Here is a 25,535-nt window from a genome sequence, read left to right on the forward strand (position 1 = left end):
GAAACACTACATAACACAGAAACACTACATAACACAGAAACACTACATAACACAGAAACACTACATAACACAGAAACACTACATAACACAGAAACACTACATAACACAGAAACACTACATAACACAGAAACACTTCATAACACAGAAACACTACATAACACAGAAACACTACATAACACAGAAACACTACATAACACAGAAACACTACATAACACAGAAACACTACATAACACAGAAACACTACATAACACAGAAACACTACATAACACAGAAACACTACATAACACAGAAACACTACATAACACAGTGAGCTGCGAGCTGCCCAGTGACACAAGCCTACCAGACGAGCTAAACCACTTCTATGCTCGCTTCGAGGCAAGCAACACTGAAGCATGCATGAGAGCACCAGCTGTTCCGGATGACTATGTGATCACGCTCTCCGTAGCCGATGTGAGTAAGACTTTTAAGCAGGTCAACATTCACAAGGCCGCAGGGCCAGACGGATTACCAGGACGTGTACTCCGAGCATGTGCTGACCAACTGGCAAGTGTCTTCACTGACATTTTCAACATGTCCCTGACTGAGTCTGTAATACCAACATGTTTCAAGCAGACCACCATAGTCCCCGTACCCAAGGACACTAAGATAACCTGCCTAAATGACTACCGACCCGTAGCACTGACGTCTGTAGCCATGAAGTGCTTTGAAAGACTGGTCATGGCTCACATCAACAGCATAATCCCAGAAACCCTAGACCCACTCCAATTTGCATACCGCCCCAACAGATCCACAGATGATGCAATCTCTATCGCACTCCACACTGCCCTTTCCCACCTGGACAAGAGGAACACCTACGTGAGAATGCTATTCATTGACTACAGCTCAGCATTCAACACCATAGTGCCCTCTAAGCTCATCACTAAGCTAAGGATCCTGGGACTAAACACCTCCCTCTGCAACTGGATCCTGGACTTCCTGACGGGCCGCCCCCAGGTGGTAAGGGTAGGTAACAACACATCTGCCACACTGATCCTCAACACGGGGGCCCCTCAGGGGTGCGTGCTCAGTCCCCTCCTGTACTCTCTGTTCACCCATGACTGCATGGCCAGGCACGACTCCAACACCATCATTAAGTTTGCCGACGACACAACAGTGGTAGGCCTGATCACCGACAACGATGAGACAGCCTATAGGGAGGAGGTCAGAGATCTGCCCGTGTGGTGCCAGGACAACAACCTCTCCCTCAACGTGACCAAGACAAAGGAGATGATTGTGGACTACAGGAAAAAAAAGAGGACTGAGCACGCCCCCATTCTCATCGACGGGGCTGTAGTGGAACAGGTTGAGAGCTTCAAGTTCCTTGGTGTCCACATCACCAACGAACTATCATGGTCCAAACACACCAAGACAGTCGTGAAGAGGGCACGACAAAGCCTATTCCCCCTCAGGAGACTAAAAAGATTTGGCATGGGTCCTCAGATCCTCAAAAAATTCTACAGCTGCACCATCGAGAGCATCCTGACTGGTTGCATCACCGCCTGGTATGGCAACTGCTTGGCCTCTGACCGCAAGGCACTACAGAGGGTAGTGCGTACGGCCCAGTACATCACTGGGGCAAAGCTTCCTGCCATCCAGGACCTCTATACCAGGCGGTGTCAGAGGAAGGCCCTCAAAATTGTCAAAGACTCCAGCCACCCTAGTCATAGACTGTTCTCTCTGCTACCGCACGGCAAGCGGTACCGGAGTGCCAAGTCTAGGTCCAAAAGACTTCTCAACAGCTTCTACCCCCAAGCCATAAGACTCCTGAACAGCTAATCATGGCTACCCGGACTATTTGCACTGCCCCCCCACCCCATCCTTTTTACGCTGCTGCTACTCTGTTAAGTATTTATGCATAGTCACTTTAACTCTACCCACATGTACATATTACCTCAACTACCTCAACTAGCCGGTGCCCCCGCACATTGACTCTGCACCGGTACCCCCCTGTATATATAGCCTCCCTACTGTCACTTTATTTTACTTCTGCTCTTTTTTTCTCAACACTTTTTTTGTTGTTGTTTTATTCTTACTTTTTTGTTTAAAATAAATGCACTGTTGGTTAAGGGCTGTAAGTAAGCATTTCACTGTAATGTCTGCACCTGTTGTATTCGGCGCATGTGACCAATACAATTTGATTTGATTTGATAACACAGAAACACTACATAACACAGAAACACTACATAACAGTGAGAGCACAGCGCCGGAGAAGATGGCTGCCGTTTTACAGCCCTCTAACCAATTGTACTATTATGTGTGTTTTTCCGCGTTATTTGTAATTTATTTTGTACATAATGTTTCTGCCATCGTCTCTTATAACCAAAGAGAGCTTCTGGATATCAGGACAGCGATTACTCACCTCGCATTGGACGAAGATTTTTTCTTCAACGAGGCGTTCGCGAAGGATATCCTACAGACACCCGACAAGGCCCAGATCCCCGTCATTCGCGTGAGGAAGAGACGGAGATATCGCGGACGCAGATCCGGGTGCCTTGTAAGGATCCGACGGCGAGCGAGTAAACTGCCTCTCCCATCAATCCTATTAGCCAACGTTCAATCTTTTGAGAATAAAATTGACGATTTAAGATTACGGTTATCCTACCAACGGGACATTAAAAACTGTAATATCTTATGTTTCACGGAGTCGTGGCTGAACGACAACAATGACAACATTCAGCTAGCGGGCTATACGCTACATCGGCAGGACAGAACGTCTGACTCTGGTAAGACAAGGGGTGGCGGTCTCTGTATATTTGTAAACAACAGCTGGTGCACAAAATCAAATACTAAGGAAGTCTCGAGGTTTTGCTCGCCTGAGGTAGAGTATCTTATGATAAGCTGTAGACCACACTATTTACCAAGAGAGTTTTCATCTATATTTTTCATAGCTGTCTATTTACCACCACAAACCAATGCTGGCATTAAGATTGCACTGAATGAGTTGTCCAAGGCCATTAATCAACAGGAAAACGCTCATCCAGATGCAGCGCTCCTAGTAGCCGGGGACTTTAATGCAGGGAAACTTAAATCCGTTCTACCTAATTTCTACCAGCATGTTAAATGTGCAACCAGAGGGAAAAAAACTCTAGACCACCTTTACTCCACACACAGAGACGCATACAAAGCTCTCCCTCGCCCTCCATTTGGCAAATCTGACCATAACTCTATCCTCCTGATTCCTGCTTATGAGCAAAAACTGAAGCAGGAAGCACCAGTGATTCGGTTAATAAAAAAGTGGTCAGATGACGCAGATGCTAAGCTACAGGACTGTTTTGCTAGCACAGACTGGAACATGTTCCGGGATTCTTCAGACAGCATTGAGGAGTACACCACATCAGTCACTGGCTTCATCAATAAGTGCATCGATGATGTCGTCCCCACAGTGACCGTACGTACATACCCCAACCAGAAGCCATGGATTACAGGAAACATCCGCACTGAGCTAAAGGGTAGAGCTGCCGCTTTCAAGGAACGGGACTCTAACCCGGACGCTTATAAGAAATACCGCTATGACCTCCGACGAACCATCAAACAGGCAAAGAGTCAATACAGGTCTAAGATTGAATCATACTACACTGGCTCTGACGCTCGTCGGATGTGGCAGGGCTTGAAAACTATTACAGACTACAAAGGGAAGCACAGCCGCGAGCTGCCCAGTGACACAAGCCTACCAGACGAGCTAAACCACTTCTATGCTCGCTTCGAGGCAAGCAACACTGAAGCATGCATGAGAGCACCAGCTGTTCCGGACGACTATGTGATCACGCTCTCTGTAGCCGATGTGAGTAAGACTTTTAAGCAGGTCAACATTCACAAGGCCGCAGGGCCAGACGGATTACCAGGACGTGTACTCCGAGCATGTGCTGACCAACTGGCAAGTGTCTTCACTGACATTTTCAACATGTCCCTGACTGAGTCTGTAATACCAACATGTTTCAAGCAGACCACCATAGTCCCCGTGCCCAAGAACTCTAAGATAACCTGCCTAAATGACTACCGACCCGTAGCACTGACGTCTGTAGCCATGAAGTGCTTTGAAAGACTGGTCATGGCTCACATCAACAGCATAATCCCAGAAACCCTAGACCCACTCCAATTTGCATACCGCCCCAACCGATCCACAGATGATGCAATCTCTATCGCACTCCACACTGCCCTTTCCCACCTGGACAAGAGGAACACCTACGTGAGAATGCTATTCATTGACTACAGCTCAGCATTCAACACCATAGTGCCCTCTAAGCTCATCACTAAGCTAAGGATCCTGGGACTAAACACCTCCCTCTGCAACTGGATCCTGGACTTCCTGACGGGCCGCCCCCAGGTGGTAAGGGTAGGTAACAACACATCTGCCACACCGATCCTCAACACGGGGGCCCCTCAGGGGTGCGTGCTCAGTCCCCTCCTGTACTCTCTGTTCACCCATGACTGCATGGCCAGGCACGACTCCAACACCATCATTAAGTTTGCCGACGACACAACAGTGGTAGGCCTGATCACCGACAACGATGAGACAGCCTATAGGGAGGAGGTCAGAGATCTGGCCGTGTGGTGCCAGGACAACAACCTCTCCCTCAACGTGACCAAGACAAAGGAGATGATTGTGGACTACAGGAAACAAAAAAGAGGACTGAGCACGCCCCCATTCTCATCGACGGGGCTGTAGTGGAACAGGTTGAGAGCTTCAAGTTCCTTGGTGTCCACATCACCAACGAACTATCATGGTCCAAACACACCAAGACAGTCGTGAAGAGGGCACGACAAAGCCTATTCCCCCTCAGGAGACTAAAAAGATTTGGCATGGGTCCTCAGATCCTCAAAAAATTCTACAGCTGCACCATCGAGAGCATCCTGACTGGTTGCATCACCGCCTGGTATGGCAACTGCTTGGCCTCTGACCGCAAGGCACTACAGAGGGTAGTGCGTACGGCCCAGTACATCACTGGGGCAAAGCTTCCTGCCATCCAGGACCTCTATACCAGGCGGTGTCAGAGGAAGGCCCTCAAAATTGTCAAAGACTCCAGCCACCCTAGTCATAGACTGTTCTCTCTGCTACCGCACGGCAAGCGGTACCGGAGTGCCAAGTCTAGGTCCAAAAGACTTCTCAACAGCTTCTACCCCCAAGCCATAAGACTCCTGAACAGCTAATCATGGCTACCCGGACTATTTGCACTGCCCCCCCACCCCATCCTTTTTACGCTGCTGCTACTCTGTTAAGTATTTATGCATAGTCACTTTAACTCTGCCCACATGTACATATTACCTCAACTACCTCAACTAGCCGGTGCCCCCGCACATTGACTCTGCAACGGTACCCCCCTGTATATATAGCCTCCCTACTGTCACTTTATTTTACTGTATATATAGCCTCCCTACTGTCACTTTATTTTACTTCTGCTCTTTTTTCCTCAACACTTTTTTTGTTGTTGTTTTATTCTTACTTTTTTTGTTTAAAATAAGTGCACTGTTGGTTAAGGGCTGTAAGTAAGCATTTCACTGTAATGTCTGCACCTGTTGTATTCGGCGCATGTGACCAATAAAATTTGATTTGATTTGATTTAACACAGAAACACTACATAACACAGAAACACTACATAACACAGAAACACTACATAACACACAGAAACACTACATAACACAGAAACACTACATAACACAGAAACACTACATAACACAGAAACACTACATAACACAGAAACACTACATAACACAGAAACACTACATAACACAGAAACACTACATAACACAGAAACACTACATAACACACAGAAACACTACATAACACACAGAAACACTTCATAACACAGAAACACTACATAACACAGAAACACTACATAACACAGAAACACTACATAACACAGAAACACTACATAACACAGAAACACTACATAACACACAGAAACACTACATAACACACAGAAACACTTCATAACACAGAAACACTACATAACACAGAAACACTACATAACACAGAAACACTACATAACACAGAAACACTTCATAACACAGAAACACTACATAACACAGAAACACTACACAACACAGCAACACTACATAACACAGAAACACTACATAACACAGAAACACTACATAACACAGAAACACTACACAACACAGAAACACTACATAACACATAAACACTACATAACACAGAAACACTACATAACACAGAAACACTACATAACACACAGAAACACTACATAACACACAGAAACACTACATAACACAGAAACACTACATAACACAGAAACACTACATAACACAGAAACACTACATAACACAGAAACACTACATAACACAGAAACACTACATAACACAGAAACACTACATAACACAGAAACACTACATAACACACATAAACACTACATAACACACATAAACACTACATAACACACAGAAACACTTCATAACACAGAAACACTACATAACACAGAAACACTACATAACACAGAAACACTACATAACACAGAAACACTACATAACACACAGAAACACTACATAACACACAGAAACACTTCATAACACAGAAACACTACATAACACAGAAACACTACATAACACAGAAACACTACATAACACAGAAACACTTCATAACACAGAAACACTACATAACACAGAAACACTACACAACACAGCAACACTACATAACACAGAAACACTACATAACACAGAAACACTACATAACACAGAAACACTACACAACACAGAAACACTACATAACACAGAAACACTACATAACACAGAAACACTACATAACACAGAAACACTACATAACACAGAAACACTACATAACACAGAAACACTACATAACACAGAAACACTACATAACACAGAAACACTACATAACACAGAAACACTACATAACACAGAAACACTACATAACACAGAAACACTACATAACACAGAAACACTACATAACACAGAAACACTACATAACACAGAAACACTACATAACACAGAAACACTACATAACACAGAAACACTACATAACACATAAACACTACATAACACAGAAACACTACATAACACAGAAACACTACATAACACAGAAACACTACATAACACAGAAACACTACATAACACAGAAACACTACATAACACAGAAACACTTCATAACACAGAAACACTTCATAACACAGAATATGGGGTATGTAAGGGGTGTGTAAGGGGTGTGTAAGGCCTGTTTAAGGCCTGTGTAAGGGGTGTGTAAGGGGTGTGTAAGGCCTGTTTAAGGCCTGTTTAAGGGGTGTGTAAGGGGTGTGTAAGGGGTGTGTAAGGCCTGTTTAAGGGGTGTGTAAGGGGTGTGTAAGGCCTGTGTAAGGGGTGTGTAAGGCCTGTGTAAGGGGTATGTAAGGGGTGTGTAAGGCCTGTGTAAGGGGTGTGTAAGGGGTGTGTAAGGCCTGTGTAAGGGGTGTGTAAGGGGTGTGTAAGGGGTGTGTAAGGCCTGTTTAAGGCCTGTGTAAGGGGTGTGTAAGGGGTGTGTAAGGCCTGTGTAAGGCCTGTTTAAGGGATGTGTAAGGGGTGTGTAAGGGGTGTGTAAGGCCTGTGTAAGGGGTGTGTAAGGCCTGTGTAAGGGGTGTGTAAGGCCTGTGTAAGGGGTATGTAAGGGGTATGTAAGGCCTGTGTAAGGCCTGTGTAAGGCCTGTATAAGGGGTGTGTAAGGTGTGCGTAAGGCCTGTGTAAGGCCTGTGTAAGGGGTGTGTAAGGCCTGTGTAAGGGGTGTGTAAGGGGTGTGTAAGGCCTGTATAAGGGGTGTGTAAGGTGTGCGTAAGGCCTGTGTAAGGGATGTGTAAGGCCTGTGTAAGGGGTGTGTAAGGGGTGCGTAAGGGGTATGTAAGGCCTGTGTAAGGGGTGTGTAAGGCCTGTGTAAGGGGTGTGTAAGGCCTGTGTAAGGGGTATGTAAGGCCTGTGTAAGGCCTGTGTAAGGGGTGTGTAAGGCCTGTGTAAGGGGTGTGTAAGGGGTGTGTAAGGGGTATGTAAGGCCTGTGTAAGGGGTGTGTAAGGGGTGTGTAAGGGGTGTGTAAGGGGTATGTAAGGCCTGTGTAAGGGGTGTGTAAGGGGTGTGTAAGGCCTGTGTAAGGGGTGTGTAAGGCCTGTGTAAGGGGTGTGTAAGGGGTGCGTAAGGGGTATGTAAGGCCTGTGTAAGGGGTGTGTAAGGCCTGTGTAAGGGGTGTGTAAGGCCTGTGTAAGGGGTGTGTAAGGCCTGTGTAAGGGGTGTGTAAGGGGTGCGTAAGGGGTATGTAAGGCCTGTGTAAGGGGTGTGTAAGGCCTGTGTAAGGGGTGTGTAAGGCCTGTGTAAGGGGTGTGTAAGGCCTGTGTAAGGGGTATGTAAGGCCTGTGTAAGGCCTGTGTAAGGGGTGTGTAAGGGGTGTGTAAGGGGTATGTAAGGCCTGTGTAAGGGGTGTGTAAGGCCTGTGTAAGGGGTGTGTAAGGCCTGTGTAAGGGGTGTGTAAGGCCTGTGTAAGGGGTATGTAAGGCCTGTGTAAGGCCTGTGTAAGGGGTGTGTAAGGGGTGCGTAAGGCCTGTGTAAGGGCACTGTGTAGCCCATCTCACCTTGGAGTGGAATCTGGCAGACTCTGCCTTCTCTAACAGGTTGGATTCTGAGAGCCCCACCTGCTCCAGAACATTCATCTTCTCCTGGATCATGGGCCTACATACATACAAAAGGGTTTCTTCAGAAATATATCACCTAATAGATAGAGTATAGAGGTTAGCTCCAGGCAGTTCAGATCCATTCAACAGTAATAATAATAATAAATAATAATATGCCATTTAGCAGACGCTTTTATCCAAAGCGACTTACAGTCATGCGTGCATACATTTTTTTGTGTATGGGTGGTCCCGGGGATCGAACCCACTACCTTGGCGTTACAAGCGCCGTGCTCTACCAGCTGAGCTACAGAGGACCACAGTAGGAGGAGCAGACTTACCACAGGTAGTCATCTGCGGTTCCCTTGGCGACCAGGTAATGAATGTCCACGTTGCTGGTCTGACCGATACGATGCACTCTGTCCTCAGCCTGGATCATTATCTGATAGATTCCAGAGGACATCATTATGAGTATGGTAAACAGTATAGGAGGATATATGAACAGTACAGAGCAGCTGTAGGTTTCACTAGCATTCAGAACTTTTCAGTCAACCAAGTCCCTGTCACTCTGTTTGGTAACGTTCAAGTGAATAGCAAATGTAATCACTGGGGGATAGGGGTTAAGGGGTTAGGGGTTAGGGGTTAAGGGTTAATCACTGGGGGATAGGGGTTAAGGGGTTAGGGGTTAAGGGTTAATCACTCTGGGGGATAGGGGTTAAGGGGTTAGGGGTTAAGGGTTAATCACTCTGGGGGATAGGGGTTAAGGGGTTAGGGGTTAAGGGTTAATCACTCTGGGGGATAGGGGTTAAGGGGTTAGGGGTTAAGGGTTAATCACTGGGGGATAGGGGTTAAGGGGTTAGGGGTTAAGGGTTAATCACTCTGGGGGATAGGGGTTAAGGGGTTAGGGGTTAAGGGTTAATCACTCTGGGGGATAGGGGTTAAGGGGTTAGGGGTTAAGGGTTAATCACTCTGGGGGATAGGGGTTAAGGGGTTAGGGGTTAAGGGTTAATCACTCTGGGGGATAGGGGTTAAGGGGTTAGGGGTTAAGGGTTAATCACTGGGGGATAGGGGTTAAGGGGTTAGGGGTTAAGGGTTAATCACTGGGGGATAGGGGTTAAGGGGTTAGGGGTTAAGGGTTAATCACTCTGGGGGATAGGGGTTAAGGGGTTAGGGGTTAAGGGTTAATCACTCTGGGGGTTAGGGGTTAAGGGTTAGGGGTTAGTCAGGTCCTTACCCCAGGGTTAGGGGTTAAGGGTTAGGGGTTAAGGGATAGGGGTTAAGGGTTAATCACTAGGGGATAGGGGTTAAGGGGTTAAGGGGTTAGGGGTTAAGGGTTAGGGGTTAAGGGTTAGGGGTTAGGGGTTAGGGGTTAAGGGGATAGGGGTTAGGGGTTAAGGGGATAGGGGTTAGGGGTTAGGGGTTAGGGGTTAAGGGTTAAGGGTTAGGGTTAATCACTGGGGGATTTCAGGGAAGGTGAAGTCCCTTCATGAGGCTACATTAGTTGGGACCCACCCACATGAACCACTACCAGCCCATACTCTCAGTATTAGAACATTCCTTCCTTAAACAGGCAGGTTAGGGTTCCAGAACAGCTCAAAGAATACCACCAGACCAGCAGAGTGCAAGGTGAGGGGTTAGGGCAGAGGTGTCAAAACAAACTCAATATACTTTAAAATGACTAAAACCAAATTCAAACTGTGTAGAAATGATAATGGATCTACATTCATACCGTTTTTGACTGTATCCAGCTGGCTAATAACCACCAAATTGAAAGCTAGACAGTCAGGGAGCATCGAATAAAACGACAAAAACTACAACTCATTGAAGACCGAATGCGACCCCCGGGGCAAAATGAGTTTTACACCCCTGGGTAAGGCGTTAAGAGGTCAGGGTTAGAACCTTACTCCAGGGTTCCAGAAGACTTCAGGGAACACCACCAGAGCAGCAGAGTGGCGTGTTAGGGGTTAAGGGTTAGGGGTTAAGGGTTAGGGGTTAAGGGTTAGGGGTTAAGGGTTAAGGGTTAGGGGTTAGGGGTTAAGGGTTAGGGGTTAAGGGTTAGTCAGGTCCTTACCCCAGGGTTAGGGGTTAAGGGTTAGGGGTTAAGGGTTAAGGGTTAGGGGTTAGGGGTTAGGGGTTAGGGGTTAAGGGTTAGGGGTTAGTCAGGTCTTTACCCCAGGGTTAGGGGTTAAGGGTTAGTCAGGTCCTTACCCCAGGGTTAGGGGTTAAGGGTTAGGGGTTAAGGGTTAGTCAGGTCCTTACCCCAGGGTTAGGGGTTAAGGGTTAGTCAGGTCCTTACCCCAGGGTTAGGGGTTAAGGGTTAGTCAGGTCCTTACCCCAGGGTTCCAGAACAGCTCAGCAAACACCACCAGAGCAGCAGAGTGCAGGGTGAGGCCCATGTTAGCCGCAGTGATAGAGAGCACTGCTACACAGCTCTGGTCAGTGAACTGGAACCGGTCACAGAGCTGCTGCCGATCTGATGACGGGGTGGATCCATCTATACGGATGTAGTCGATACCCTGAAATAACACCAACAACAAAAACCCTCTTGGCATAAAGACAATCAGGTTTTTTTTGGCACTATTTACATGTGTGTGTGTGTATGTGTATGTGCCTGTGTGTGTGTGTCTGTGTATGTGCCTGTGTGTGTCCGTGTATGTGCCTGTGTGTGTGTGTCTGTGTGTCTGTGTATGTGCCTGTGTGTGTGTGTCTGTGTATGTGCCTGTGTGTGTGTGTCCGTGTATGTGCCTGTGTGTGTGTGTCTGTGTATGTGCCTGTGTGTGTGTGTCCGTGTATGTGCCTGTGTGTGTGTGTCCGTGTATGTGCCTGTGTGTGTCTGTGTATGTGCCTGTGTGTGTGTGTCTGTGTATGTGCCTGTGTGTGTGTGTCTGTGTATGTGCCTGTGTGTGTCTGTGTATGTGCCTGTGTGTGTTTGAATGTGAGTGTGTGTATATCCATGTGGACAAACACCTGCCCGGCATCAGCTTCAGGCAAACCGGCATTAGCTGTAACAACACTGCCCCTCGGTGTCATTCAAACTTACTTTTTTGTTATGTTTTATTTTGACTTAATTTTTTACTTTTATCTTTGACCGTCATTCTATCCCCCGCCCAGCAACTCCACTCCCACTTGTCTCCAGTTCCACATCCCAACCCTCAGCTTCCCTCAGCCCATCCCAACCCTCAGCTTCCCTCAGCCCATCCCAACCCTCAGCTTCCCTCAGCCCATCCCACCTATCTCTCCATCCCAACCCTCAGCTTCCCTCAGCCCATCCCACCTATCTCTCCATCCCACCCCTCAGCTTCCCTCAGCCCATCCCACCTATCTCTCCATCCCAACCCTCAGCTTCCCTCAGCCCATCCCACCTATCTCTCCATCCCAACCCTCAGCTTCCCTCAGCCCATCCCACCTATCTCTCCATCCCACCCCTCAGCTTCCCTCAGCCCATCCCACCTATCTCTCCATCCCAACCCTCAGCTTCCCTCAGCCCATCCCACCTATCTCTCCATCCCAACCCTCAGCTTCCCTCAGCCCATCCCACCTATCTCTCCATCCCACCCCTCAGCTTCCCTCAGCCCATCCCACCTATCTCTCCATCCCAACCCTCAGCTTCCCTCAGCCCATCCCACCTATCTCTCCATCCCACCCCTCAGCTTCCCTCAGCCCATCCCACCTATCTCTCCATCCCAACCCTCAGCTTCCCTCAGCCCATCCCAACCCTCAGCTTCCCTCAGCCCATCCCACCTATCTCTCCATCCCAACCCTCAGCTTCCCTCAGCCCATCCCACCTATCTCTCCATCCCACCCCTCAGCTTCCCTCAGCCCATCCCACCTATCTCTCCATCCCAACCCTCAGCTTCCCTCAGCCCATCCCAACCCTCAGCTTCCCTCAGCCCATCCCACCTATCTCTCCATCCCACCCCTCAGCTTCCCTCAGCCCATCCCACCTATCTCTCCATCCCAACCCTCAGCTTCCCTCAGCCCATCCCAACCCTCAGCTTCCCTCAGCCCATCCCACCTATCTCTCCATCCCACCCCTCAGCTTCCCTCAGCCCATCCCACCTATCTCTCCATCCCAACCCTCAGCTTCCCTCAGCCCATCCCACCCCTCAGCCCATCCCACCTATCTCTCCATCCCACCCCTCAGCCTCCCTCAGCCCATCCCACCTATCTCTCCATCCCAACCCTCAGCCTCCCTCAGCCCATCCCACCCCTCAGCCTCCCTCAGCCCATCCCACCTATCTCTCCATCCCAACCCTCAGCTTCCCTCAGCCCATCCCACCTATCTCTCCATCCCAACCCTCAGCTTCCCTCAGCCCATCCCACCTATCTCTCCATCCCAACCCTCAGCTTCCCTCAGCCCATCCCACCTATCTCTCCATCCCACCCCTCAGCCTCCCTCAGCCCATCCCACCTATCTCTCCATCCCAACCCTCAGCCTCCCTCAGCCCATCCCATCCCACCCCTCAGCCTCCCTCAGCCCATCCCACCTATCTCTCCATCCCAACCCTCAGCCTCCCTCAGCCCATCCCAACCCTCAGCCTCCCTCAGCCCATCCCACCCCTCAGCCCATCCCACCTATCTCTCCATCCCAACCCTCAGCCTCCCTCAGCCCATCCCACCCCTCAGCCTCCCTCAGCCCATCCCACCTATCTCTCCATCCCAACCCTCAGCCTCCCTCAGCCCATCCCACCCCTCAGCCTCCCTCAGCCCATCCCACCTATCTCTCCATCCCAACCCTCAGCCTCCCTCAGCCCATCCCAACCCTCAGCCTCCCTCAGCCCATCCCACCCCTCAGCCTCCCTCAGCCCATCCCACCTATCTCTCCATCCCAACCCTCAGCCTCCCTCAGCCCATCCCAACCCTCAGCCTCCCTCAGCCCATCCCACCTATCTCTCCATCCCAACCCTCAGCCTCCCTCAGCCCATCCCAACCCTCAGCCTCCCTCAGCCCATCCCAACCCTCAGCCTCCCTCAGCCCATCCCACCCCTCAGCCTCCCTCAGCCCATCCCACCCCTCAGCCCATCCCACCCCTCAGCCTCCCTCAGCCCATCCCACCTATCTCTCCATCCCAACCCTCAGCCTCCCTCAGCCCATCCCAACCCTCAGCCTATCCCACCCCTCAGCCTCCCTCAGCCCATCCCACCCCTCAGCCTCCCTCAGCCCATCCCACCCCTCAGCCTCCCTCAGCCCATCCCAACCCTCAGCTTCCCTCAGCCCATCCCACCCCTCAGCTTCCCTCAGCCCATCCCACCCCTCAGCCCATCCCAACCCTCAGCTTCCCTCAGCCCATCCCACCCCTCAGCTTCCCTCAGCCCATCCCACCCCTCAGCCCATCCCAACCCTCAGCCTCCCTCAGCCCATCCCAACCCTCAGCCTCCCTCAGCCCATCCCACCCCTCAGCCTCCCTCAGCCCATCCCACCTATCTCTCCATCCCACCCCTCAGCTTCCCTCAGCCCATCCCAACCCTCAGCTTCCCTCAGCCCATCCCAACCCTCAGCCTCCCTCAGCCCATCCCACCTATCTCTGCTCGCTACCCTCTTCAGATCTCTACTCCCCATATATCTTTCAGATATGCTGTGATGTTTAACATACAATTTCAATCTATCTAAATCGAACAGAATCCACAGATTGCGAGTTGAAGATAAATACTTTTACTAAGAGTATTAGTATATTAGTAATTGACTGACCCGGTCTCTCCAGATCTCCCAACAGTACTATTTCTAGGGTCAATTTTAGATTAATGTTATACATATTTAGTTATTCCTGAACCTGAGACCAGAAGCAGGCTACCTGAGGGCAATACCAGAACAAATGGTCTATTGATTCTGTATCCTCACAACAAAATCTGCAGAGCTTCGATGATTGTATGCCCCAAATATTCAACATTTTGTTGGTGGCAAGAATTCTATACAATCATTTTAGCTGAAAAGCACGAAGTCTTGAATCTTGCGTCGTTTTATATATCAACTCATACACCCTGTACCATGGAATCGGTACATCAAAAATCTCTTCCCAACTATTTTGCAATCTGTATGGCACAGCTGGCAACATCCTGGTCCTCAAATGAAACCATTATTTCCTATTTATGCTATTTTTGTTCCTCCGTCGTGTTTTAAATATTTACAAAAAAAAGCAAGTCATCTACCTAAAGATACACTAAAACCCCTCGTCCCTTTCCAGGGGTCTGATTTCAATATTCACTAGAAAAGTGAGTCATCTAACCCAACGTGTTAATCTTTGGCCTGTTCATCCTGTTCTCCTCACCTTCTCTCCCAGCCCCTTGGTGATGGAGTCCAGGACCAGCTTGTGATGAGCAAACACCAGGAATTTTTCTCTTCCGCACTCTAACAAGTCCATGATGTACTCCCTGAATAACAGAAACAAAACAGAACTGGCGTGTCTAAAACAGCATGCTCTCAGAAGTGTACCCTCAACTTTTGGTAAACGCTTTCAAACTCACATGATAGCTTTAATCTTGGCCTCAGCTGTGTGGTTAAAGAAAACCAGCAGAGCCTCCTTTATCTTCTGAACAGAATAAAAAAAAAACCCAACAGAAGATAAGAGATGAGTGTGTTTAACAAGACTTAATGTGAGCCAATTCACACAACAAGTTCAAACTGTAGGAACATTACCAATGGAATGTTCTAGAAACAACTCTCTTTTTCATTTAGTTTAATCTAGAGGTTGTCAAAATGTATGAGCTCTTCCCCTGTCCTCACGTTGTTGTTGTGTTGCCCCTTGGCCAGTTCCTTGGCTGCGGCTGACAGAGCTGCCTTGGTGCGGGTGTTGATACCGTCTGTGGTCACCGTGACAACCTTGCGTTGCTTGGCAGGAAGCTGAGAGAGGACCTCGGACTTGAGACGGCGTAGCATTAGACTCTTCTCCAACACCAGCTTCAGTTCTCCTAGGTTACTGGAGCCAGAGTAGTCCCATCCCCACGGCAGCTAGCAGGAGAACCAAAAAGTTATATGGTAATTATTTACAGCATTTTCCAATGGAAAGAAGTGTTGAATTTAGGGCTGTCCCAGACTAAAAAATAATCTTGGTTGACCAAGAGTAGTCGGTTCTTTTTAAAACGTGTATTTTTCCATATATTGACATCCTATGTGGTTTAATCAAATCAACTATATGCACTGAGCTTGTCTGATGCACAGAAACCCACTCTAACTAATGGCTACAGGGGAGTCCGACAACAATTGATTTGATTGGCCGGGCTCAGACTTGCTGCACCACTGAGTGACTGTGGCATTAAGTCATTCTGCTGCCGCCACTGCATTGGTCTCAACACCAATATGCTGGTTAGCTTTACTGTTATGCACATAGCAACATGGTCTACATAGCAACATGGTCTACATAGCAACATGGTCTACATAGCAACATGGTCTACATAGCAACATGGTCTACATAGCAACATGGTCTACATAGCAACATGGTCTACATAGCAACATGGTCTAGGAAAAGGCACCAATTCAAAAGCGCATTGATGTGTTTCAGAACCGTGGACAGCGACCGCTATCCAACGCGGGAGAAAGCGCATTTGTTATAAAACAATATTATTTCCACCAACCTTTTGAGTCAAGAGCACTTTGAGTCAAAATGCAAGCAGAGATCTACCACTGAGATTTTTGTTTTTAACACGACAGAAAGCGTAAGCCTATGCAACATGAACCATTTAAAAACAGTTCTGTAGTAATGAGGTTTGTTCAGTAGGCTATAGGCCCAGTATATTATCACTGCATATTGGCTACGCTTGAATTGACTTGCTAATGTTGTTCTTCTCAGACCATTTAGAAATTATATTTTTAAAATGTAGGTATATGATCACATTGGCAATATACTGTATATACACTGAACAAAAATATAAACGCAACATGCAACAATTTCAAAGCTTTTACTGAGTTACAGTTCATATAAATAAATCAGTCAATTGAAATAAATTCATTAGGCCCTAATCTATGGATTTCACATGACTGTGAATACAGATATTCATCTGTTGGTCACAGATACCTTAAAAAAAAGAAGGGAGGTGGATCAGAAAACCAGTCAGTATCTGGTGTGACCACCATTTTCCTCATGCAGAGCGACACATCTCCTTCGCATAGAGTTGATCAGGCTGTTGATTATGGCCTGTGGAATGTTGCCCCACTCCTCTTCAATGGCTTTGCGAAGTTGCTGGATATTGGTTGGAACTGGAACACGCTGTCGTACACGTCGATCCAGAGCATCCCAAACATGCTCAATGGGTGACATGTCTGGTGAGTATGCAGGCCATGGGAGAACTGGGACATTTTCAGCTTCCAGGAATTGTGTACAGATCATTGTGACATGCGGCCGTTCATTATCATGCTGAAACCTGATGTGATGGTGGCGGATGAACGGCAGGACAATGGGCCTCAGGATCTTGTCACGGTATCTCTACGCATTCAAATTGCCATCATTACATTTCCAATTGTGTTCGTTGTCCGTAGCTTATGCCTGCCCGTACCATAACCCCACCATGGGGCACTCTGTTCACAACATTGACATCAGCAAACCTTTCGCCCACACGACGCCATACACGCCATCTGCCATCTGCCCAGTACAGTTGAAACCGTGATTCATCCGTGAAGAGCACACTTCTCCAGTGTGCCAGTGGCCATTGAAGGTGAGCATTTGCCCACTGAAGTCGGTTACAACGCCGAACAGTCAGGTTTTATTAAGAAACATTAATGTTTTGAAAATTCTAATGGTTTGCATAGTCAACTTACACACAGCTCTGATACACACACTTACCCCACCAGACATGCCACCAGGGGTCTTTTCACAGTCCCCAAATCCAGACCAATTCAAGAAAGCGTACAGTATTATATAGAGCCATTATTTAATGGAACTCCGGTCCATCTCATATTGCTCAAGTAAACAGGAAACCTGGTTTCAACAGATAAACAACGCCTCTCCCCTATTTGACCTAGATAGTTTGTGTGTATGTATTGATATGTAGGCTACATGTGCCGTTTATAAATTGATGTAGTTCTGTTCTTGAGCTGTTCTTGTCTATTAATGTTCTGTATTATGTCATGTTTTATGTGGACAACAGGAAGAGTAGCTGCTGCTAGATCCTGGTTCGATACCGGGCTGTATAGTAGCCGGCCGCGACCGGGAGACCCATGAGGCCCAGCGTCGTCCGGGTTAGGGGAGGGTTTGGCCGGCCGGGATGTCCTTGTCCCATCGCACTCTAGCGACTCCTTGTGGCGGGCCGGGCGCCTGCACGCTGACACGGTCGGCAGGTGTACATTGTTTCCTCTGACACATTGGTGCTGCTGGCTTCCGGGTTAAGCGTGCAGTGTGTCAAGAAGCAGTGCGGCTTGGCGGGTTGTGTTTGAGGACGCACGGCTCTCGACCTTCGCATCTCCCGAGTCCGTACAGGAGTTGCAGCGATGGGAGAAGACTAACTACCAATTGGATATGACGAGTAAACATAGTAACATGGTCTAGGAAAAGGCACTGATGTGTTTCAGAACCGTGGACAGCGACCACTATCCAACGCGGGAGGAAGCGCATTTGTTATAAAATAATATACTTTTTTATTAGTGTTGCACCATTGTTCTTATGTAATATAACAATATACAATTTCAGTATCTCATGTCTCAGCGTGATGGACTGTGCCATCCCCACGGCCTCCACAATGGATCAGTCCACTCAGACAGGCCTCCATAATGGATCAGTCCACTCAGACAGGAGCCAATCAGACAGGTGTCTTGTACACCATGACATTTTATTTTCTGCTACTTGTCGACTTAAGAAATCTTGGTTGACCAACAGCGTATCGACCAAACAATCGACCTGTCAACTAAACAGCCCTAAATGAATTCATCATGAATTAGATCTATTCAAATCCCAGCCAATTATACATACAAATACAACAAATAGCTGCACATATAAACCCCTGGGAACCTGAGGGGAGCCAGGTTTAGGCTGAACTTACAGTCCTCTACTGCCTGTAGAGTAGAGTCTGTAGAGTGGTAACAGGCGGGTCTAGAGCCTGTAGAGTGGTAACAGGCGGGTCTAGAGCCTGTAGAGTGGTAACAGGCGGGTCTAGAGCCTGTAGAGTGGTAACAGGCGGGTCTAGAGCCTGTAGAGTGGTAACAGGCGGGTCTGGAGCCTGTAGAGTGGTAACAGGCGGGTCTGGAGCCTGTAGAGTGGTAACAGGCGGGTCTAGAGCCTGTAGAGTGGTAACAGGCGGGTCTAGAGCCTGTAGAGTGGTAACAGGCGGGTCTAGAGCTTGTAGAGTGGTAACAGGCGGGTCTAGAGCCTGTAGAGTAGTAACAGGCGGGTCTAGAGCCTGTAGAGTAGTAACAGGCGGGTCTAGAGCCTGTAGAGTAGTAACAGGCGGCTCTAGAGCCTGTAGAGTGGTAACAGGCGGGTCTAGAGCTTGTAGAGTGGTAACAGGCGGGTCTAGAGCCTGTAGAGTGGTAACAGGCGGGTCTAGAGCCTGTAGAGTAGTAACAGGCGGGTCTAGAGCCTGTAGAGTAACAGGCGGGTCTAGAGCCTGTAGAGTAGTAACAGGCGGGTCTAGAGCCTGTAGAGTGGTAACAGGCGGGTCTAGAGCCTGTAGAGTAGTAACAGGCGGGTCTAGAGCCTGTAGAGTGGTAACAGGCGGGTCTAGAGCCTGTAGAGTGGTAACAGGCGGGTCTAGAGCCTGTAGAGTGGTAACAGGCGGGTCTAGAGCCTGTAGAGTGGTAACAGGCGGGTCTAGAGCCTGTAGAGTGGTAACAGGCGGGTCTAGAGCCTGTAGAGTAGTAACAGGCGGGTCTAGAGCCTGTAGAGTAACAGGCAGGTCTAGGATAATGTACTGTAGGCTAAACTTACCTGTCTGGCATTGCAGTATCTGGTCCCAAAGTCATGGAAGCGGGGGAACAGGGAGGGCTTGACAGCCAGGATCTGACTGTAGAGCTCTGAGGGTCTGGACATGGCAGGAGTCCCCGACAGCAGGATCACACGCTTAGCTACCTGAGATTGAGAACATAGAACAACAGTCTTAGTGTTGTCACGGTCTCCAGTCAGCTATCTAACTAATCCAACAGTCTTTGCTGACTGGAGACAGTGACAACACACTAATGAGAACACAGTCCAACCCAACAGTCTTAGAGATCAAATGAAAACTTCACTATTACGTTTGTTACATTGTTACATAGAATATATACATTTGTAGCCTAAATTCCAAGGATCCTAAGAGTAAAGAGAATCATCATCACCTTGAGCAGTGGCAAGGCAGACTTAAAGCGGGCAGTCTTCATGTTCTTCAGAAAGTGGGACTCATCCATGATGAGGACATTGAAGGGGTTAGCTGCCTGCTTCTTGTCCATCCTGCTCAGTAGATCATAGCTGATGATGTTGACCAGACCACCCCTCAGGTTGTCTTTCCCTTTGACAATCACATTGATACTGTCAGGCTGCACAGATGGCAGCCACCGCCTGAACGCCTGGAGAGGAGGGGAGATACCCGCTGTGAACAATGGCATACTGTAGAGTTGACATATGTGCACACTGGATGCTTAGCAGATTGTCTAAACAAAACACAGCCCAACAAAGGCTTTCAGGTTTTAGTGTAGGACCAATGACAGGTGCAGTAAAAAACAATTACTATAACTTAGACCATATTTCTGAGTCTACCTTTAATTCATATTTTCTCAACATCAATTAAAAATGGGTTACTATGTAAGCGTCCATATATACTCAGTTTATTAGGTACACCAATCTAGTACTGGGTCGGACCCCCCTTTGCCTCCAGAACAGCCTAAATTATTCGGGGCATGGATTCTACAAGGTGTGGCATTCAAACGTTGCTCAATTGGTATCAAGGGGCCTAACGTGTGCCAGGGAAAACATTCCCCACACCATTACACCACCGCCACCAGCCTGTTCCGTTGGCACCAGGCAGGATGGGGCCCATGGACTCATGCTGCTTACGCCAAATCCTGACTCTGGCATCAGCATGACGCAACAGGAACCGGGATTCGTAGGACCAGGCGATGTTTTTCCACTCCTCAATTGTCCAGTGTTGTTGACCGCGTGCCCACTGGAGCCGCTGATGGAGGACTGGAACCTGGTGTGGTCGTCTGCTGCAAGGACCAACGAGTTGTGTGTTTCCGAGATGCCGTTCTGCACACCACTGTTGTACTGCGCCGTTATTTGTCTGTTTGTGGGCCGCCTGTTAGCTTGCACAATACTTGCCATTCTCCTTCGAACCTCTCTCATCAACGAGTTGTTTTCGCCCACAGGACGGCCGCTGACTGGAGGTTTTTTGTTTGTCGCTCCATTCTCAGTAAACCCTGGAAGCCCAGGAGGTCAGCCATTTCTGAGATACTGGAACCGACGGTCATACCACGTTAAAAGTTGCTTAGGCCACTCATTGTTCCCATTCTAATGTTCAATCGAACAGTAACTGAATGCCTCGATGCCCGTCTGCCTGCTTTATATAGCAAGTCACGGCCACGTGACTCACTGTCTGTAGGAGCGATCCATTTTGGTGAACGTGGTGTCCCGGAGTGTATGGTTCCTCCTTGACGATCATTAAGGTTAACATTGTGACGTCCATGTTTTTGAAAGACGCCAATCATGCAGAGAAAGGCACCATTTAAATCTATTCTAGCTATAACCACATTCAATGGCCCTAAAGTTTCAAACCGACTGCTGTGGCTTTATCTCAAACTAGTTACCCCAGTTACTACTCCAATGCTATATATATATATAGAGCACATCTGGGAGGAACAGTAGAGGTAACAGCAGCAACATATGGACACTTCTGGCGGTCTAAGACCTCTTTCCCTGTCCTTTAATAAACAGAACACCCCCCTTTCCCTCTCCTTTAATAAACAGAACACCCCCCTTTCCCTGTCCTTTAATAAACAGAACACCCTCTTTCCCTGTCCTTTAATAAACAGAACACCCCCCTTTCCCTCTCCTTTAATAAACAGAACACCCCCCTTTCCCTCTCCTTTAATAAACAGAACACCCCCCTTTCCCTGTCTTTTAATAAACAGAACACCCTCCTTTCCCTGTCTTTTAATAAACAGAACACCCCCCTTTCCCTGTCCTTTAATAAACAGAACACCCCCCTTTCCCTGTCCTTTAATAAACAGAACACCCCCCTTTCCCTGTCTTTTAATAAACAGAACACCCCCCTTTCCCTGTCCTTTAATAAACAGAACACCCCCCTTTCCCTGTCTTTTAATAAACAGAACACCCCCCTTTCCCTGTCCTTTAATAAACAGAACACCCCCCTTTCCCTGTCCTTTAATAAACAGAACACCCCCCTTTCCCTGTCTTTTAATAAACAGAACACCCCCCTTTCCCTGTCCTTTAATAAACAGAACACCCCCCTTTCCCTGTCTTTTAATAAACAGAACACCCCCCTTTCCCTGTCCTTTAATAAACAGAACACCCCCCTTTCCCTGTCCTTTAATAAACAGAACACCCCCCTTTCCCTGTCCTTTAATAAACAGAACACCCCCCTTTCCCTGTCCTTTAATAAACAGAACACCCCCCTTTCCCTGTCCTTTAATAAACAGAACACCCCCCTTTCCCTGTCCTTTAATAAACAGAACACCCCCCTTTCCCTGTCCTTTAATAAACAGAACACCCCCCTTTCCCTGTCCTTTAATAAACAGAACACCCCCCTTTCCCTGTCTTTTAATAAACAGAACACCCTCCTTTCCCTGTCCTTTAATAAACAGAACACCCCCCTTTCCCTGTCCTTTAATAAACAGAACACCCCCCTTTCCCTGTCTTTTAATAAACAGAACACCCCCCTTTCCCTGTCCTTTAATAAACAGAACACCCCCTTTCCCTGTCCTTTAATAAACAGAACATCCCCTTTCCCTGTCCTTTAATAAACAGAACACCCCCCTTTCCCTGTCTTTTAATAAACAGAACACCCCCCTTTCCCTCTCCTTTAATAAACAGAACACCCCCCTTTCCAGCCTCTGGTGTTGCGTGCCCAAATATGACCTGTTTAATTTCCTGGGTGCACTCGAGACAAAGAACATGCTTCTTGCAATTCAATATTGCAGTGTTTCTTCTTGAAGATAAATGACCCTACGAAGCTACAGGACTACAGACAGGAATTAGACTGCTTGAATCATTCACGGCACTTCGAAACAAAGGACTTAGCTAATAACAACCCACGTTGTTCTCCTTAAATGAAACCCCTCCAGATTCCACTAACACTAATGTGTAAAGAATAGCAATATACAGTTGAAGTCGGAGGTTTACATACACCTTAGCCAAATGCATTTAAACTCAGTTTTTCACAATTCCTGACATTTAATCCTAGTAAAAATTCCCTGTCTTAGGTCAGTTAGGATCACCACTTTATTTTAAGAATGTGAAATAATAGTAGATAGAATGATTTATTTCAGCTTTTATTTATTTCATCACATTCCCAGTGGGTCAGAAGTTTACATTCACTCAATTAGTATTTGGTAGCATTGCCTCTAAATTGTTTAACTTGGGTCAAACGTTTCGTGTAGCCTTCCACAAGCTTCCCACAATAAGTTGGGTGCATTTTGGCCCATTCCTCCTGACAGAGCTGGTGTAACTGAGTCAGGTTTGTAGGCCTCCTTGCTCGCACACGCCTTTTCAGTTCTGCCCACACATTTTCTATAGGATTGAGGTCAGGGCTTTGTGATGGCCACTCCAATACCTTGACTTTGTTGTCCTTAAGCCATTTTGCCACAACTTTGGAAGTATGCTTGGGTCATTGTCCATTTGGAAGACCCATATGCGACCAAGCTTTAACTTCCTGACTAATGTCTTGAGATGTTGCTTCAATATATCCACATAATTTTCCTTCCTTATGATACCATCTATTTTGTGAAGTGCACCAGTCCCTCCTGCAGCAAAGCACCCCCACAGCATGATGCTGCCACCCCCGTGCTTCACGGTTGGGATGGTGTTCTTCGGCTTGCAAGCAACCCCCATATGGTCATTATGGCCAAACAGTTCTATTTTTGTTTTACCGTGGATATAGATACTTTTGTACCCGTTTCCTCCAGCATCTTCACAAGGTCCTTTGCTGTTGTTCTGGGATTGATTTGCACTTTTCACACCAAAGTATGTTCATCTCTAGGAGACAGAACGCGTCTCCTTCCTGAGCGGTATGACGGCTGCGTGGTCCCATGGTGTTTATACTTGCGTACTATTGTTTGTACAGATGAACGTGGTACCTTCAGGCGTTTGGAAATTGCTCCCAAGGATGAACCAGACTTGTGGAGGTCTACAATTTTTTTCTGAGGTCTTGGCTGATTTCTTTTGATTTTCCCATGATGTCAAGCAAAGAGGCACTGAGTTTGAAGGTAGGCCTTGAAATACATCAACAGGTACACCTCCAATTGACTCAAATGATGTCAATTAGCCTATCAGAAGCTTCTAAAGCCATGACATCAATTTCTGGAATTTTCCAAGCTGTTTAAAGGCACAGTCAACTTAGTGTATGTAAACTTCTGACCCACTGGAAACTGTGATACAGTGAATTATAAGTGAAATAATCTGTCTGTAAACAATTGTTGGAAAAATGACTTGTGTCATGCACAAAGTAGATGTCCTAACCGACTTGCCAAAACTATAGTTTGTTAACAAGAAATGTGTGGAGTGGTTGAAAAACTTGTTTTAATAACACCAACCTAAGTGTATGTAAACTTCCGACTTCAACTGTATACCCCTGGACATGATTGACAGTGTCTATTGAATTCATGGACAACAGGAATGGCAGTTTGTCCCCTAAACAGAAAGAACAGAACCGATCCATCAAGAACCATCAGGGGAAATACAAAACTAACTTTGTATTCCTCAATAATATACCACTCCATGACCTTTATTGGCACTGAGGAAATTACACAATTTATCATTTTAATAAATACCATAGTCTAGACCTATAGCTAATAAGATAATAATAATACCAACGTATATAGTTAATAATAGATGCAAGTCTTTAGCTAACTTCACAACAGATGTGGTTGTACCTCAGCCCAGGTGAATCTGACCGAAGAGGGGGCCACCACTAATAGAGGCCACTCTTTCCTGTAGTAGGCAGCTATGCAGATGGCCTGAACTGTCTTCCCCAGACCCATGTCATCCGCCAGGAGGAGGCGGCCATCTTTGGACACCGCAAAGCTGGAGGAGACAACCAAGGTTTAATACAACTGCATACAAACAGACCATTAATCAAGAACCATCAAACTCTGTATTCCTGGCGAGACAACCAAGGTTTAATACAAACAGACTGATTATCACAATATAAAACATTATTTTTGGCTATTGCGAAGAAGAACCAGATACATAAGAGTTGAATTCATTAGGCACAAAACGAAGGAGAAAAAAAACGGAAAAGTGGGATTGGAAATGTCCAATATGAAACGCTCATTTCTGCTTTCCGTTGCTAAACGTTTTGCTATGGTGTGCCCTAATGAATAACACCCATTTGTATGGTAATGTTAACAGTGAGAATAACACCTACTTGACACCGTCTCTCTGGAAGGGCATGAGACTACGTGTCAATGAGGGGTCGATGGAGGACAGGTCAGCTTCAGGAACCTCTGATGGCCACGTCTGGCTGCCTTCAAACAGGGCAGAGAACGCCTGGACCACAACCTTAGGGAGAGGCTCAATCTCTACTGATGGAATGGTACCAAGAGCATCCACTGGGAAGTAGGACACGGAATATTGAGTCACACAGAGCATAGAACATTCACTGAAAATAGAACACAAAACATTCACTGAATATAGAACATTCACTGAACAGAACATTCACTGAATATAGAACAGAACATTCACTGAACATAGAACAGAATATTCACTGAATATAGAACACAGAACAGTCACTGAATATAGAACACAGAACAGTCACTGAATATAGAACACAGAACAG

General features: G+C 47.2%; 2 protein-coding genes across 4 annotated transcripts in view; one reads left to right on the forward strand and one right to left on the reverse strand.

The window, feature by feature from the left end:
- LOC311129748 (neuron navigator 3-like) overlaps positions 1-25,535 on the forward strand; it is a 753,845-nt gene that overhangs the window by 149,371 nt on the left and 578,939 nt on the right. The gene's annotated exons all lie outside the window — the stretch shown is intronic.
- LOC311129511 (SWI/SNF-related matrix-associated actin-dependent regulator of chromatin subfamily A-like protein 1) overlaps positions 1-25,535 on the reverse strand; it is a 32,173-nt gene that overhangs the window by 1,712 nt on the left and 4,926 nt on the right. Inside the window, exons 6-15 of the mRNA XM_084161809.1 lie at positions 25,125-25,308; positions 24,631-24,781; positions 19,864-20,091; positions 19,478-19,618; positions 15,349-15,573; positions 15,090-15,154; positions 14,894-14,996; positions 10,962-11,144; positions 8,970-9,070; positions 8,593-8,689 (exon numbers count right to left, since the gene is read on the reverse strand). Coding sequence (XP_084017935.1) covers positions 8,593-8,689; positions 8,970-9,070; positions 10,962-11,144; positions 14,894-14,996; positions 15,090-15,154; positions 15,349-15,573; positions 19,478-19,618; positions 19,864-20,091; positions 24,631-24,781; positions 25,125-25,308 — 1,478 coding nt within the window. The remainder of the gene's footprint in view (positions 1-8,592; positions 8,690-8,969; positions 9,071-10,961; positions 11,145-14,893; positions 14,997-15,089; positions 15,155-15,348; positions 15,574-19,477; positions 19,619-19,863; positions 20,092-24,630; positions 24,782-25,124; positions 25,309-25,535) is intronic.

Source organism: Coregonus lavaretus (assembly GCF_964263955.1).
Source record: "Coregonus lavaretus genome assembly, chromosome: 5".
NCBI classification, from domain to species: domain Eukaryota; kingdom Metazoa; phylum Chordata; class Actinopteri; order Salmoniformes; family Salmonidae; genus Coregonus; species Coregonus lavaretus.